Source organism: Episyrphus balteatus, chromosome 2 (assembly GCF_945859705.1).
Source record: "Episyrphus balteatus chromosome 2, idEpiBalt1.1, whole genome shotgun sequence".
Taxonomy (NCBI): Eukaryota; Metazoa; Arthropoda; class Insecta; order Diptera; family Syrphidae; genus Episyrphus; species Episyrphus balteatus.
In genome coordinates, this window is record NC_079135.1 from 10,711,406 (window position 1) to 10,726,946 (window position 15,541).

A 15,541-nucleotide genomic window follows, 5' to 3' on the forward strand; every position below is an offset into this window, starting at 1 on the left:
AAAACTCGCAAGTTACAATATCCAAGGAAGCACGTAGAGCCAATTTTCTACATACATTTTGATCTAGCCTTGACATAGCAAAAAGGAAACAAAAATTTTAATTGAAATTGTGATCAACAAAGATACAGAAAGTCAGGTTACTAAAATAAACTTGGTAATGATAATTTTCAAATTAAGATCTGTATATTATTAATACCATTAGTGAATGTGAATCTTGAGAATAAAGAGTAAAATCGTCAACAAAATTATAAATTAGAACACAATATCAAATTTGCAAGAACATGTGAACTGTGATATGGATGTGACCGTGCGGTAGTTGTCATTTTTAATCTAGTTAGTACAGCTGTTGATTTTATTTTAGTCTGGGCGGAAGATACCGTTGACGACTGATTGCTAATGACGTTCATTAGGTGTATTGTGCTCAGTGCTCACTGATAGTTTATTTACTGGGCTTAGATAGCAGAATCTACTACAAAACTACAGCCTGAGGTAGCAAACGTCACTATAAAATCACAATCACAATTTGTTGATCACAATTTCAATTAAAATTCTCTTATCTCTATAAAATCACAATCTGACTAACTTTAACTCTCTTAGAACTAGAAACTCACTTCTTGGATCCTTAGTCCTTTAAAAATTGCAAAAGTTCTTCGTATACTCGATTTGAATTGGATTTTACTAGGTGCCTTGTTTATATTTGACTATTGAAAGAACCACACGTGAATTATAAGTGACAGAAAAAATCCAGCACAAATAGTTATATTTTTATTTGTGTTTGTCTTTTGTTGTTTACCTCTCGTTATTTGCTGATTACAGAGAGAGAAAAAAACGCAATAATAACTTTAGTTCTCATGTATTTAACTTTATTTCTAGTATATTCAACTATTTTCTGGTTTATTCAACTATTTACTTTATATTTAGTTATAATAGAAGTAAAATTATCCCTGGCGTTATTTTTTTTCTGTGTACCTTTAGATGAATTTGAAAGCCTCTTTTTAGAAATAAGTTGGGCACTTTCAATGGTTTCAAATTACTTTTTTTTATAATTTTGACCATCGATCGTTTCTATTTTATTCCAATGAATCTAGTCATTGTTAGAATTTTAGTTCTATAATTTTATCAAACCGATGCAAGCTGAGTCGGTTTTTTCTAAAATCCAATCCATCTCTCGCATTACATTTTAATTTTATGTTTTAAAATGTTTTAACCACCTCACAAAAAAACTGATGGTGAAACAAATCAAAAACATTCCAAAATGGATCGCTAATGTATTTTGCAATTCTTTAAGCGACAAAAAACCAGACACTTCCATCAACATATTCAACTAATTATAAATTTCGCTTAATTATGATGGAAGTTCTGCTGGCAGCTCGTGTCGGAAGCTTATCGTGCCGACATGCATCGCACTCCGCAGCCACCATCAAAAGCGTTGCATCTAAAAAGGATTCATCGTTTGAGCGGCAGCGCATTAGCACTCAGTTCCGCTGTCAATCCTTCATTTCAAATGGAGTATGTGTCTGTTAGGTGTTTATAGGGTTCCCTCTGTAAACCGTTTATACGTTTTGGATTTTGTGTTCCTTATAGTTTCGCGATTTAGGGCCACAATTGAATTTTACCTTTTCGACATTGCAACGCCTCGCCCGTTTCTCCAATTCGTGCCATCAGCTTTTGATTGATGTCTCCGCGTAACACTCTTACTATTCCTTAATCCCTTTCCCCCTTGTGACTCCTAAAATACCACAAGTGAATGTTAGATGGTTTGGCTCTCTGTGTTGCTGTTCGGTCTTAATAAGAACACGACACATTTCATCCGCGGTTGGTTTAATGTGTTAGGATTAAGGATCCACGACCGGCACACTGTGATTCGAGACAACAACCCAACAAAACAACAACAAAAAAATCAAAATCGAAAAAAATACAATTTGACACTTGATAAGGTGATGTGGATAACGTGCTGTGGAAATTCGATTCAGGGATTTTCGTCATCATCGTCATCATTGCCAATGCCATCAGCATCGTTTGCACGCAACAGATTTTTTGTTGTTGTTAGGGGAAGTTGACAGGGTACCGAGGGAATCAGAGGAGGAGGAGGCTCACTACTTGTTGAATTCTAATTGAAAGTGTCAACGTTTTATGTGCTTACAACCTGTAGCTATCTCTTCTCAGTCTTTCTTTCTTTCTTTCTCTGTCGCCCTTTTTTGGGGGGCAAGTATAGGTATGATGTTCTTTTGGTCGTCTCCGACCGATGTCATCTTTCTGTGGGATTTTCATCATCAAACTGTCGGCCTTTTTAGTTGCGGATTTAGTGTTTGGGCGGACATTTAATTGGGTTGGGTATTTAAAATTAAATTGTTTTTCTTTTTTTTTTGTTTGATTTTGGTATCAAAAAATACTCTTGGACATAGATCTGAAGTCTGTGTTGGGGCAAAAGTGAGTGAAGTAAAAGTAATCAAGTTGAACCTTTCAATTTTGTGTGCTTAAGCTGGTGGTTTGGTATTTAGGAGACCATGATTCAAAGATTTTGTTTTTTTGACAAATTAAATCCTCAGTTGTATTTCTGAGGCTTACTATCACTTTCGTTGTGTTAAACCTAAGAGGATATCTTCGAATCGTATGAAATCATGATTTTTCATAAATCTTTCGTGTCTTTTTTTTTTATTTTGATCAGACTGTTTAAAATTTTTTTAAAGACTAAAAGGTATAATAATACCTAATTCAAAAAAAAAAAACAAAACGAAAAAACTCAAAAAAATGCCCTTTTTTTAGTTTTTTGCATTCTGCTCAAATTTTAATTTTTTAATTTAATTTAATAATGGAGGGTGACCAGGCCAATCGGACTAAAAAATTCGGATTCAGCTGTATAACTTATTCCAAAATGTCCTTTTACAGAACTTTGGAATATATACAGAATTTTAAAATAAGGATTTACGATATACAAAATTTTGAAAACTTAAATTTCGCACATACAAAAATTGTGACTCCAAGCCTCCTTATTTAATGAAATAATACATAATGCTACATTAAACAGTTAGGTTTAATAAATTACAAGTTGGAAACGATCATACTGAAATTTCTTTCCAAAATTCTTTCAAACCTCTCGATTAAGTTTTTTTTAAACAACAAAATATATCCAATTTAAACCCCACAATTATTTCCAAATTCTCTTCTAATATCGATGATTTTGAAATATCTTAACCTCTATCATCTCATTTGTTTAAATTAAAAAATCTTTAATTTTCTCACAATAAATTCAAATTAGTCCACTTCTAGTTTTATAAAAGTCTATTATCAATTTTCTCTGCTTATGGGCTGTTCTCAGATTAATCAGAACACAAAACCCAAAGTAGAAAACAAAAAAAAATATTATCTGTAGGTGTTTTCAAACCGTCAATCATATTTCCGAATATTGATTCCATAACCAAAAACCTATAAACTCACCACATCCTTTGTGTACCTATATCGGCTTATAAAATTTATTAAAGGTTTTCATTCAAAGACTTACCAAAGTTCATTCGCACCATCTCATCACTATCCCAAAAGAAACCAAAAATAAAAAAAAAATAAATAAATCTCGACAATCGATTAAAGATCAAATATTTTCAATTCAATTTTTCAATCAAAGAATACAAAATAATGTATTGGAAGAAAAGCAATTAAAAAATAAGAAAAGATCATAAATTAGTGTATGAGGGGGCGATAACAGTATGTAATGTTAATTACTTTCAACAAGCCTTTATCATGCTCCAAAGATTATTGATTGAAAAAAAAAATCTCCGAAATAATAAATGTATCTAAAAGAAAAAGTAGGTACAACGAAGACAAAAAAAAAATACAACAACGAACCATTAGATATCGTTACGAAGCAGTATTTCAATAGCGAAGAAGGAAGTACAGTGGGGAATTATAGGTTTAAACTTGAAATAAAACTGCACAATTTGTTTTTTAATAAATAAAAAACTTTCTAAGCTTTCCTCTTAAATTCAATGTAAGCAGTCAATATTTCTTGCTAATAAGTAAAAACTGAGGAAAACGCCCAAAGCCACGCCCACTTTTTGGTTAAGTTTTTATGTTTTTGCTTGCAATTCCGATTTTAAAGAAATAAAGACTAAATTTTAGACTTAAAACATTCCAAGGACCTTTGATGGCTTTTTTCCGGTTTTCTACATATTATTTATTCCAATTTTTGTCGAGTATTTGGTTCACTGTTTGTTGGTGGTGGCGATAGAAATATACATCACACGAAGAAGAAGCTCCAACATCCATCGCGGGAGAGTATTTAATGGATACATTTTTTTTTTTTAATTTTCTTAGGCTTAATGAATCACAGCTCAGTATACAGATGAATGAGAACACAAAGATTGTAATCGCACAATTGGTTTTCGCTTTGTGTTCGTGCATAATACAAATTTCAGTTCTAATTGTTACAAACGTTATAATAGAACGCGCGTAATACTAAGCTGCTGATGAAAGATGTCATGATATATGAAGAGAAGCAAAAAAAAAAAAAAACAAATTCAAAATGGAGAATAGAAGACTATTCAATTCAGTAGAAAACGGTTTATACACGCAACCAAACACACTCACACTCATACTTACAAAAACATTCAAATGAAAAGGGATATAAAATTTGATAGAAATGAAAGCGTTAAATGATGTCATTGTGTGTGGATGATGCCAGGAAACGGATATAAGGATCTTTCTCTCGTTCGTATTCATGAAACGTGACAAGAATGAAAGCATTTTCAGATGATATGGAAGACAAAGTGTTTCAAATTCGTCAAATTCAGGCGTCACGTGTTGAGATATAAAATGAAAGGATTACACTAAATCATTTTTGTTAAAATCATTTTTGAGGATCTTTTAGGAGATTGTAGTTTTTCAAAAGAATTTTTTTTTTCTTGTGTGTGTTTCAGGAATTTATTGGCGTGAAACTGATTCCTTTTGTTACTTATTTTCATATACAAAAACAGTGGTGTTTTGAGCTCATATCCAAATATGAGCTGGAGTTTTTTAAATGAAGCAAAATATTCAGTCTTCAAACATAACAATTCCCATAATTTTCAGCCAGAAAATCTTTAATTTGCAAAAGTTTGGTTTCCTTAAAAAACAGCTCCAAGCAGTTTGAAGAACAAAGAAAGACGCAAAATGGGCAAGACTCACAAAAGCGACTTGTTTCGCTTGTTGCACTTGTGACACGTGTCATACATTTCGCACTTGTCTCACATTTCAGACTTGTCGAAACTACACTTTGCACATTTCGCACTTGTGGTGCATCAGGATCTTATAACTAAAGGTCTACCATGATCACATTTCTATTGCGCGGCACCACGTCTGCACCATTTAAAACAAAAATTCTAAGCCACAGCACCACGTCTGCACCATGATCAAAGGTGTAAGTCGTCTTCAAAGTTATTTTGACTTAAGCAACAAGTTGCCAGTTTGTACAAACATAACTTGGTGGTCGAGTGGTCAAGGCGTTGGACTTCTAATTGAAAGTGCTTTGGATACTCGGGTTCGAATCTCCTTCTTGTCGAATCTCCTTCTTGTCGGTAGTTTTTTTTTTTTTATTTTTCAACAATCCAAAATTATGTATCATGGTGCAGCGAATTTTTCATACAAAATGAAATGGTGCGGCGGTGGTGCACCGAAATTTTCAGCCAAACGGCAGTGGTGCAGCTGTGGTACGGCGGTCAAGATCTTTTTATTTTTTTCTTTAAAAATTCAATTTCTATTTTTACTCGGGTATCGAAAATTTAATGTATGGTTTTTTATTGTCTTCTAAATTATAGAGATCCTTGAATTATCCCAATACGCTAATGTGAATGATTCACTTCACAAAAAATTTTCTTAAATTCAAGAAATCAATTTTTTACCGAATAATTTAATTATTTTTCAGTTAGAGGAATTTCATCTTCTCATATTTACTTTCACATACTTGAAGTGTCAAAAAACTAACAATATGCAATTGCTTGTTTTTTATTTTTTTGGTATTTTAAAAATAAAAATATCCTCCATTTCTCCATTTTTCTTCCCAAGACCTTCATCGACACTCTAAACACAAAAAAAAAAAAACCAAAGGGCTCTTTTATTGTGTCGCTCAAATCGCTTGGAATTAATTCTATAAGCTGATTCAAATTAACTACATTTTAGCTGAGACACAAAACATGATTCGCTCGCTTGCTCACTAACCGGAACCACTTTGGAACCACATAATGGTTCCAATTTTAAGTACGCTATCAAGTTTCTACCGGTGCGGTGGTGGTTTTAGTGTGGTACTGTGGCGGACCAAGGCATAGTAGATTCATCGTTTTCATTTTGCTTTGCACCGCACCGAATCGATGGTGAGTGGAGAGTTAGATACATTTTCAAGCACAAAACAGTCAAGATTATGTCATCCAATCTCATTTTGGGTCTCCTCCAACGCATTCTCTTTTTAGTCTTGGTCCTAAAGTGGTGATATAAAATTATTTCAAGTCTGGGGTTTCAAATTCTGGGGATTCTATGTGTGTGTGTGTGGTGGAGGTTCCCTTTTAGAAATTTGGTCCATCTGGTGACAACAAAGTTGGATGGTGATTATTTTTAAGTTCTTTCTATACTCTCTTTTGAGGATATTTTTTTCGTTCTTCTCATTTTTTTGCTAAAGAAACTTTTGTTGTCCCTGATTTTTCAACCAAAAGTTGTGAGCCAACTCAAGGGAGAGAATGACACAGGGATCCAAAAGAAGGCAAACACAACAAGCAAAAAGAAAAAAAGAAAACAGGAAAAAAAAAAGAAGGACTTCAAAAGCCTGTGTCCTTGATTGGAAATTAAATTGCTGTTCGATGGACCAGAAAAGTGATAGTTTGGTTGATGAAATTTGAAACTATTTTTGTTTTTTTTTTCTTCTTTTTTTCTTTTCTAACAGAAAATGGTCACTTGAGGAAGTGGCGAGGACTGCAAATGAGGAAATGAAGTCGATTTTATGAATTCTATTGAATTTAAATTATGAAAGAGATAGTTTTTTTTTTTTTGTGTTTCTTTAAAAAGGGAAGTTATGGAGTAACAGCTTTTTGAAATATCATAAAACTTTTTTTATAGTGATTTCTTACGAATGGACGTTTCATCTTGGACTTGTTGTTTTTGAATTATAAGGAAAGGGCAAACTGGGAAGTCTTTTAAATGAGCTGGAAGAAAATAAAGAGTAAAGTATCTTTCAACTTAAATATATACTCATTTATTAAAAGAATATTCAAAACTTTGAGAGACGAACTTAGTGTTGCGAATTGTGACTTTTCAATGAATTTAACAAAACTTTTGAGTTTTCTTTCCCGAGTAAAAATGGAATTCCGCCGCATCAATATGCTGCGCCACGTTCGCACTATTATCAGAAATTTCTATTGCACCGCAACACCGCTGCACCACGCCCGCACTGTTTTATTTTGAAAATATGAACAAAATTCGCTGTACCACCGCCGCCGCACCACGACTGCACCACATCCGCACTATTTCATTTTGAATGAAAAAAATTCTTTTCTCGTACTTATACAAGTGTTTAAGTGGTTTTCAAAAATATTTTGACTTAAGTAACAAATTGCTAGTTCGTACAAACACGACTTGGTGGTCGAGTGGTTAAAGCGTTGGAGTCCTCCGAGTTCGAATCTCCTTATCGTCGATAGTTTTTTTTATTTTTCAATAATCCAAAATTATGTATCATGGTGTGGCTAATTTTTCATAAAAAATTAAATGGTGCGGACGTAGTGCAGTCGTGGAGCGGCAGTGGTGCGCCGAAATTTTCCGCAAATCGGCGCGCGGTGGTGCAGTTGTGGTGCGGCGGTCAAGATTGTTTTCTTTTGAAAAGCCTTATAAAGGAGAATTGGTGGTTTCTTTTCATTATTGTAATATACATAGTGACTTATATATGACTGAAAAGGTTTTAATGTGTGCAGTAATTCTTCGTAAATGCATAATTCTGTATTTTGTCAAGCGAAAGTTCTATGGTTTTTTGAATTAAAAAAGCACAAAACTGCATGTCTTTGTATAATTTGCGCATGTAAACTTTCGTTTTCGATTTTCTATTTTGCCCTCTTGAAAAGAAGTCAACAGAAGGTACAGATATCTTATAAGACTCCAATTGAAAACCAATTACAAAACCCAAACGTGTCTACTTCTTAATGTCTTAGTCCTCCATTTACCGAAACAATCCCAGACAGATGTTGTTATAACCATTTCAAACCCATTTCAACTAAAACAACATCAACCTTCGGCAATAATATTTGTCAGAAATTGAGTTTTAAACTTTCCAATCATTTCGAAAGCCTTGTTTAAATCAGAAAAACACACAACATGCTATTATAAACCACATGTCCTAGCTCATGTACTTGTACCTACATTTTGTTTCATTCTGCCACCATGTTGTTATTTTTATGAAGCAAACTTCCTATACACAACCTACACTTTGTCTAACAAAACCTAAACGATTTCAATATGCAAATGAAATCCGCATTGAGAGACGAAAGACGACGGAGACGATGTTCCTTATGCCGATGGCACACCAAAAGGTACTCGTTCATTCAAATTGGCGTGTGTCTTGCGGCTTTGCAGAGAGTATAGTTGGCTGTTTCGATTTTATTGGTCCACTCTTGAACGATATAATCACCCGAAGCCAATGAGCTCATTTAATTTCCATTCTCTCTCGCTAGCTCTCTGGAGGATATAGTAATCTTGTGTGCTGATGATTGTGATGTGCAGCTGAATATTGCAAATTGTGTGGAGGTGGAGGAGAAGATGCAAAGTCAAAACCACCGAGGCAAAGTTAACGATCCTGAAGCAAACAGGCCTTAGATTCTTATTAATCCATGAAACAACTATTTTGACTATAGGAAGGCAGCCCTACACACAGAATGCTCCAAATAAGGTTGATCTCTGGTTGATTTCTATTGCAGCGTCACGTCATCGTCATCGGCAGCCGCAAGCCAATCCATTTTTAGAACTCGTAAACCAAAAATCTAGGAGCAGGTTCTGGTCATCCACAACACACTTACCTTAACCATTATACAACCCCCAGATTTTGAGATACCTTCCCGGTTCTAAAATCTCATTCTGGCGAGTTTCAGTACTTTGGTAAAAATAGCAATTTCAGCAGATTGGATGAATTTGGATTTATCTACGTGCTAGGCTTGCAAGTTTTGGACTGGACTGGACTGGACTATAGTGAATTATCTCCAAAGTTACTATACATGTGGAACAAAAGCTAGCTGAAAAAAAAAAGTAAGAAAACAAACAATCTTTCATCCGTTGGATATGTACGCTACGTGTAGGCGAGAGAGTTCTTCTCTTGGTGAAGTTGCTATACAAAGTTGCTTGCGGAGTTATGTTTTGTTTTCCTTTGGAATTAATTTATGCCTTTTGGGCTATGGGGGGATTAGTTTAGATAAGGACTTGTTGGTGTGCTTTGCTTTTCCGTTGTTTTCGAGGTTTTTCTTTTTTCCAGTGCGAGAGTGTGTGGTAAAAAACACTCGCATTGTTTGTTGCGAGAACGTGGACGTTATGCAAATTATTCTTTAAAGTGCGAACGCAAAGTTTGTTTGTTGTGGGCGGATATGTGGGTTTTTTTGTAGTCTTGTGCATTTTTTTTATGGGTAACTGCAGAAGGTTTATCCACTAACAGCACGAGTGAATACCCTTTGTGATGGAAAAATAGAAAAAACAACTCCCGGAGATTAAAATTCAAATCCAAATCTGATACGTTTACTGTGAGTTGTGTGGTATAGTGACGTTTTGGCGCCATGTAAATCCATCTTGGCTATGGCGTGTTATGAATTTTAAAGAAGATAGTTTTCAGCTAAACATGTAAGATAAATTGATGTTTTTGCTTGAATATTGTGTCAGAGATAAATATGAAGTACGCTCTTTTATCTATAGATACTCATATGATCTCTTCACTTTTTAATATTTTCGGAAATTAAACTTAATCTTTGTTTTAGAGACAGTGCAACATAATTCAAGATTTTATAGTTATAGGTGTCGATGTTGATTAAAAATATAATCACTGGGCATAAATTATTCAAGTTTGCTGCTCAGCTCTTTTGTTTAACTGCTTTAAAAAATTTTCAAAGAAGCCAATACAAAACAGATGGAAATATTAAGCTGGGTTAGAAACTAACTTTGGTGCCGTTAAATACAAATCATATTAGTTGCATTCAAAACTGAAACGCGCATAAGACGCGTTTTGGACGCGTTTCTGACGCGCTTTGGAAGCGTTTCGGACGTGTTTCTGTATTGGACACGTTTTGGACACGTTTCGGACGCGTTTCGGACGCGTTTTGGAAGCGTTTTGGACGCGTTTTGAACGCGTTTTGGACGCGTTTCGGAAGCGTTTTGGAAGAGCTTAAATGCGTCTTGGAATGCTCATTAGTTTACCTTCGAGTCCTATTTCAGACAATATCTGATTTCAGCTATACACGAATGTGGAACACCTTACCCGCCCCTGTTTTTCCATCCCATATCATAACTCAGAACTTCAAAAATTTTGGTCATCGGTATCTTCATCGGTAACCCTTCCCTATTTTCTTAACGCCTACTGTGTTCACCATATTTATGTACAATCTAAAATAAAAACAACAACATTTAATAATAATATGTTTTTTTTTTTATTTTCTTATTCGGGTATTTAGTTAATCAATATAACAATAATAATATAACTCCATCACTTTCTTTTTTTTTATATAAATTCACATAAAGAAACTATATTTTATTTACAACAAATTCTAATAAACTTATTCTATACAACACATTTTTATTTTACACAAGGATTTAATTTGATATTTTTATTTTTGTATTTATTTGATTTTATTATTATTTTTTACAAAACATTTTTCTTCTCTTAAAGAGACTAGATAATATACATATAAAATTTACAAAAAAAAAAAACGTGTATTTATTTAAATTTTCTATAAACAAAAAGGAAGCACAATTAATAAAAAATATATTGATATTTATTTAATAGTTTTTTTTTTTTTTTTTGTGGAAGAACTATTTATTTATTTTAATTTTTACAAAAATGTATTGCAATTTATTGCAATACGGATATTTCTTATTATTTTTTTTTTTAATGGAAGGCAAGATTTTGTTGTTGTTATTTTTAATCATTTTTTATATTTTTCTCATAAATAACAAAAAAAAATTGAGAAAAACAAATATATTTTATAAATTAATTTATCTTATTTATTTACATTTTATTTAGTGTTTATTTTTTATTTTAGCAAAATCTTAAAATTTTAAATCACAGATAAATATTTTTTTTGTTAGTTTTTAACTAACTTTTATCTTAACAATTTTTTTATAGTTTGTATTGTATATTTTTATATAGTGAACTTCAAGAAGTTTTTAAAAATAATGTGACATTTAATAATACATTTTTGAAATAAAAAAATATAATTCTTTTGTTAAAATCGATAAATATAGTTGCACCCAGGAAGCAAAAAGGATACAGTGTGAATTATTAGGACTTGAAAGTCTGCACCAATAAGAAAGGGAGGTAAATATTTTTTTTTATATAAATTGTGTATGTTTTTTATCTTTTCTTAATTATTTTTTAAAATTTGTTAAAAATACTATTTTTTTTACATTTTTTTTTACAATCCACACTGTACAGGAAGTAATAGTCTCTATTTTAATTCATAAACTAATCACCTTGGGCGACAAAAACTAAAATATGGAAACAAATTACAATGCAACGAGTAAAATCGTTTTGGATCCGTTTTCAAGTCGAACCCGTCGACCTTGACAACATTCCACTCGTTCTTCATGCGAGCATAACTAAACGACACCTGATCATGGAAAGTATCTGGCCTGATAAACTCCATTGGTTCCAAATGCGAATGGAAATTGTCCACAACTGTAAGAGGGACTTTTAGCAGGTGTTCTGGAAATAAAAACAAAAAAAAAATATTTTTTATAAAAAATCAATAAAAATGAAGACAGACAAAAAAAAATAAGTAAAACCTGACAAACTACTCACCGATAATGAATCCCATTGTAACATCGTCCGGGAATCGTATCTTATCCCCGATACTAATGAACTTTCCTCCACCGGCGATCGGTAGCATTTTCAATGTGAGCGCTCTGCTGAGACAGAAGCCAGCACCGCCAGTTGCAAACCAAAATGTGATCTTCTTATTTGTTGGTAAGGATGAGTTTTTCTGTAAAAAAAAAAACACAAAAAAAGGATCAGTAAAATGGGTGTTAAAACTTAGTTTTTTGATTAAAAAAATGTTGTTTATTTTATTTTTTTGTTCAGGGCAAAAAACACGATGAAATAAGGGCACGTAATATTTCTTTTCTGTCAAAAAGAAAAAAGAAAAAAAGAGAACAGAAAAATGTAGGCAGCCTGAAGGATTAATTGTGCAGAAGATTATACCAGATTACAATTTTTATTTTGGCACCGCAACAAGTGCAGAGTTGATTGTGATTAATGAATCGACGCGAGTACCAAGATTGCCGAATGATTCCAAAGTTACTTTCGAAATGTACCTTCATTAATAAAACGAGTTTCATATGAAAATATTTCAATTATCTTCTGTTTTATTTTTACTTGGTCATCTTGCCCCTGAAGGTGTTTTAAATGCTTCACTTTGCACTAAAATATTAAAATAGTTTGGCATTCATTGATTCTTTTTTCGTTAAATAAAAAGCTAATACGTTCCACACAACATTTAATTATATTCATACGAGTACCTATATAGGCACAGTACACATAAAAAGGTAATATCTTCCAAACTGACATTGGTCCTGTTTACTGCGATTAAAATATAAAAATTAAATTTTGGAACGTATTCAAATACTTTTTAAGAGAAAACGAATGATTTTATACTAAAGTGCTTCAAAAAGAACTTTAATCTTATTTGTGGAAAGTTTTTGAATAGTATACTATTCCTTTGATATTGTGGAACGTATTTGTGTATTAGTGGAAACAGTGGAATTTAACCTTTAACTCTTTTAAATTTAATACAAAAATATGTGAAATATGTTAAAAATCATTGGCGTTAAAAATATTGTGGAACGTATTCATATTAAAATATACGAAGAACTGTGGAATATAAGATCTACTTCATACAAAAAAGTTTGATTGGAAATCCTAAGATGCAAAATGTGGAAATATGAGAAAAAATGGTCGGGTAGACATTGTAGAACGTATTATTTTTTATCAGTGGAAAACGTGTAAGGCAACTTTTAAAAGCTTCTTCTCAAAAATAAATTCAAAATATATGAAAAAATTGCTGAAACTATTCATTTTTCCATCTTACTGACAAAAACTTTATTCAATCGGTTACCAAATATAGTTAGGAGTCTGTATTTTATTTTGTGAACATTCAAAATTCACGCTGTTGTGCTTTATTTCATAAATTCAAAATAAATACTTTCCGCAACCTATCTTATTGGATCAATAACGTTATGCTCCACAGATAATAACTAATACAGAAGAAAGCAGAAGGAAAAACTAGCAACTACCTTACAAGATATAATATGTGGAACATAAGTATTTCAATTGGCCTCGCAAAAATTGTGTGAGTTTGAGAAATTAGTCCTCAAAAACTTTAAGTTTATGTAGGTACTATGCTTCCAATACGAAAATTGTGGACTGTAACTTTTTTACTAAAATGTCATCAACAAGTTGTGGAACGCATTCGTTTCTTTAATTTAATTCTGTATTTCAATACAATTATAGCAAATAAGCAAAAATAGCAAATAATACAAAAAAATTCCTTGAAATGTTGTGTGGAACGTATTTAATATTTGTTCCTAAAAATTGTAGAATAAAATTCTTGTAACTTCAAAATGATAAATCTTTGTAAATACTTCGTTTTCTGTTATATCTTGTATCCACTGGCTCCACTGAAATCTTATGGAATTTACATCCCTATACGTTCCACATTCGTTTTAACCTTATAATGTGATTTTGTTTCAAAACTTATAACAACTGAAAATATTTAATGAATTTAAAAATTTTCATCTGAAACGTTTAAACTGGTAAAAAAAAAACCGGTTAAGTGATACATTCCACAACTACTTAAACGAACGAAAGTTGTAATTAGCTTTCAAAAAAATATTCAGCGATTAATATTTTATCGAGATTGACATATTATACAACTTATTACATTTTTATTTCACTAGAATTTTATTTATGTAATTTTTTTTTAATAATAAAGGGCACAAAAACTCCATCTCTTTGTGTTACTACTTTTTGTATTATTTTTTTTTTTCAATGTAACCTCTTAAAATTAATAATATTCGTTAATTAATTTTATAATTGGTTATGTAACCCTTGTCTCCTGTTGCTGTTTATTTTTCAAAAATTGATTAATTTATTTTATATTATTTTGCAGGGTAATTAAAGTTCTTTTATTCCACAAAAACCATACAAATGAACAACAGCAGAGTCGAAATAAGTTCATACACAAACAACAACAACAAAATAACCAATCACTCACTATTAACTCACCTCACAATAATAACAACAACAACTTTAGCGGCGAGAGTCTGTGGTACACGCTGTTTGTGGTACATTTAAATTAATTGAAGCGAAAAACAAACCGTCAAATTGTGTTGTGGACGTTATTGGCCCAAGCACCCAGACAATCAGAACAATTTTTCATATTCAACTGAAGAAGAAGAATGAAAGAACGAACATCATCGAACCACAATAATGAGAGAGTGGCCTATCGAGAGGACGTACGTTCGTGGTTTCCTACTCTCGTACATATACGCCATCCAGCCGGTCGCGGCATGCGTCTGAAGGCTCACTTCACAAATACAATGGGTCGTCGTGGTCGGTGTCAGTGGGGAAACTTATCGTTCCGCACATGAATCTCTTTTTTTTCAATTTAAAAAAAAGAACACATATTTAATTTTCCATCAGCAAAGAAGAAAAAACCACAACCTGACACTTTGTTTTCAAAACACGGTTATTTTTTTGATTAACGCACTTACGGGCCATGTCCGGGTCTACCTGTTGGTCGCTGCAAACAAGAAAGACTCACAAAGCGCATAAAACATGGTGGATGATGGCAGCCGTTATACTAATTGAAAAGATCAAATGAAATGACAGTTGACGTATGAACTGTCATTTGTCATCACCAAAATGACAGAGTGGAGGCGGAGGTGGAAACGACGATGGAAATGTTTTTCCATCGTCGTCGTCCGTCAAAGGAGTCATCGATATAATGAGCAATGAATAATGAAGCCCGCAATTCTATAGACCAAAACACCAGGAACGTTTTTTCTTTACCGGCCACAACCGCCGCGGCTGATCATAACCATACGATTGCTTCGATCATATCAATTATTAATGACTCGATTTGGATTATCACCGGTTACACGGAGATTAATAGCATGTCAAGGAAAATGTGCAATTTAAGGGGATCCTTCTCTCTCTTTATCTCTCTCCCCCTCAAAATTACATACAGAATAGCGAAAGATCCTTCGATGCTGAACGAAAAATCATGAGAAGAGGATAATAACCGGTAAGCGGTTTACCATCGGTAGCCAAAGGAATATTATAAGT

The 15,541-nt window shown here is 32.8% G+C and overlaps 1 protein-coding gene across 1 annotated transcript in view; it reads right to left on the minus strand.

Moving 5' to 3' along the window:
- Nucleotides 1–11,202: 11,202 nt before the first annotated feature.
- LOC129911313 (fringe glycosyltransferase) overlaps nucleotides 11,203–15,541 on the minus strand; it is a 129,333-nt gene continuing 124,994 nt past the window's right edge. The window contains exons 6-7 of the mRNA XM_055989066.1: nucleotides 11,999–12,179; nucleotides 11,203–11,902 (exon numbers count right to left, since the gene is read on the minus strand). Coding sequence (XP_055845041.1) covers nucleotides 11,667–11,902; nucleotides 11,999–12,179 — 417 coding nt within the window. The 3' untranslated portion in view covers nucleotides 11,203–11,666. The remainder of the gene's footprint in view (nucleotides 11,903–11,998; nucleotides 12,180–15,541) is intronic.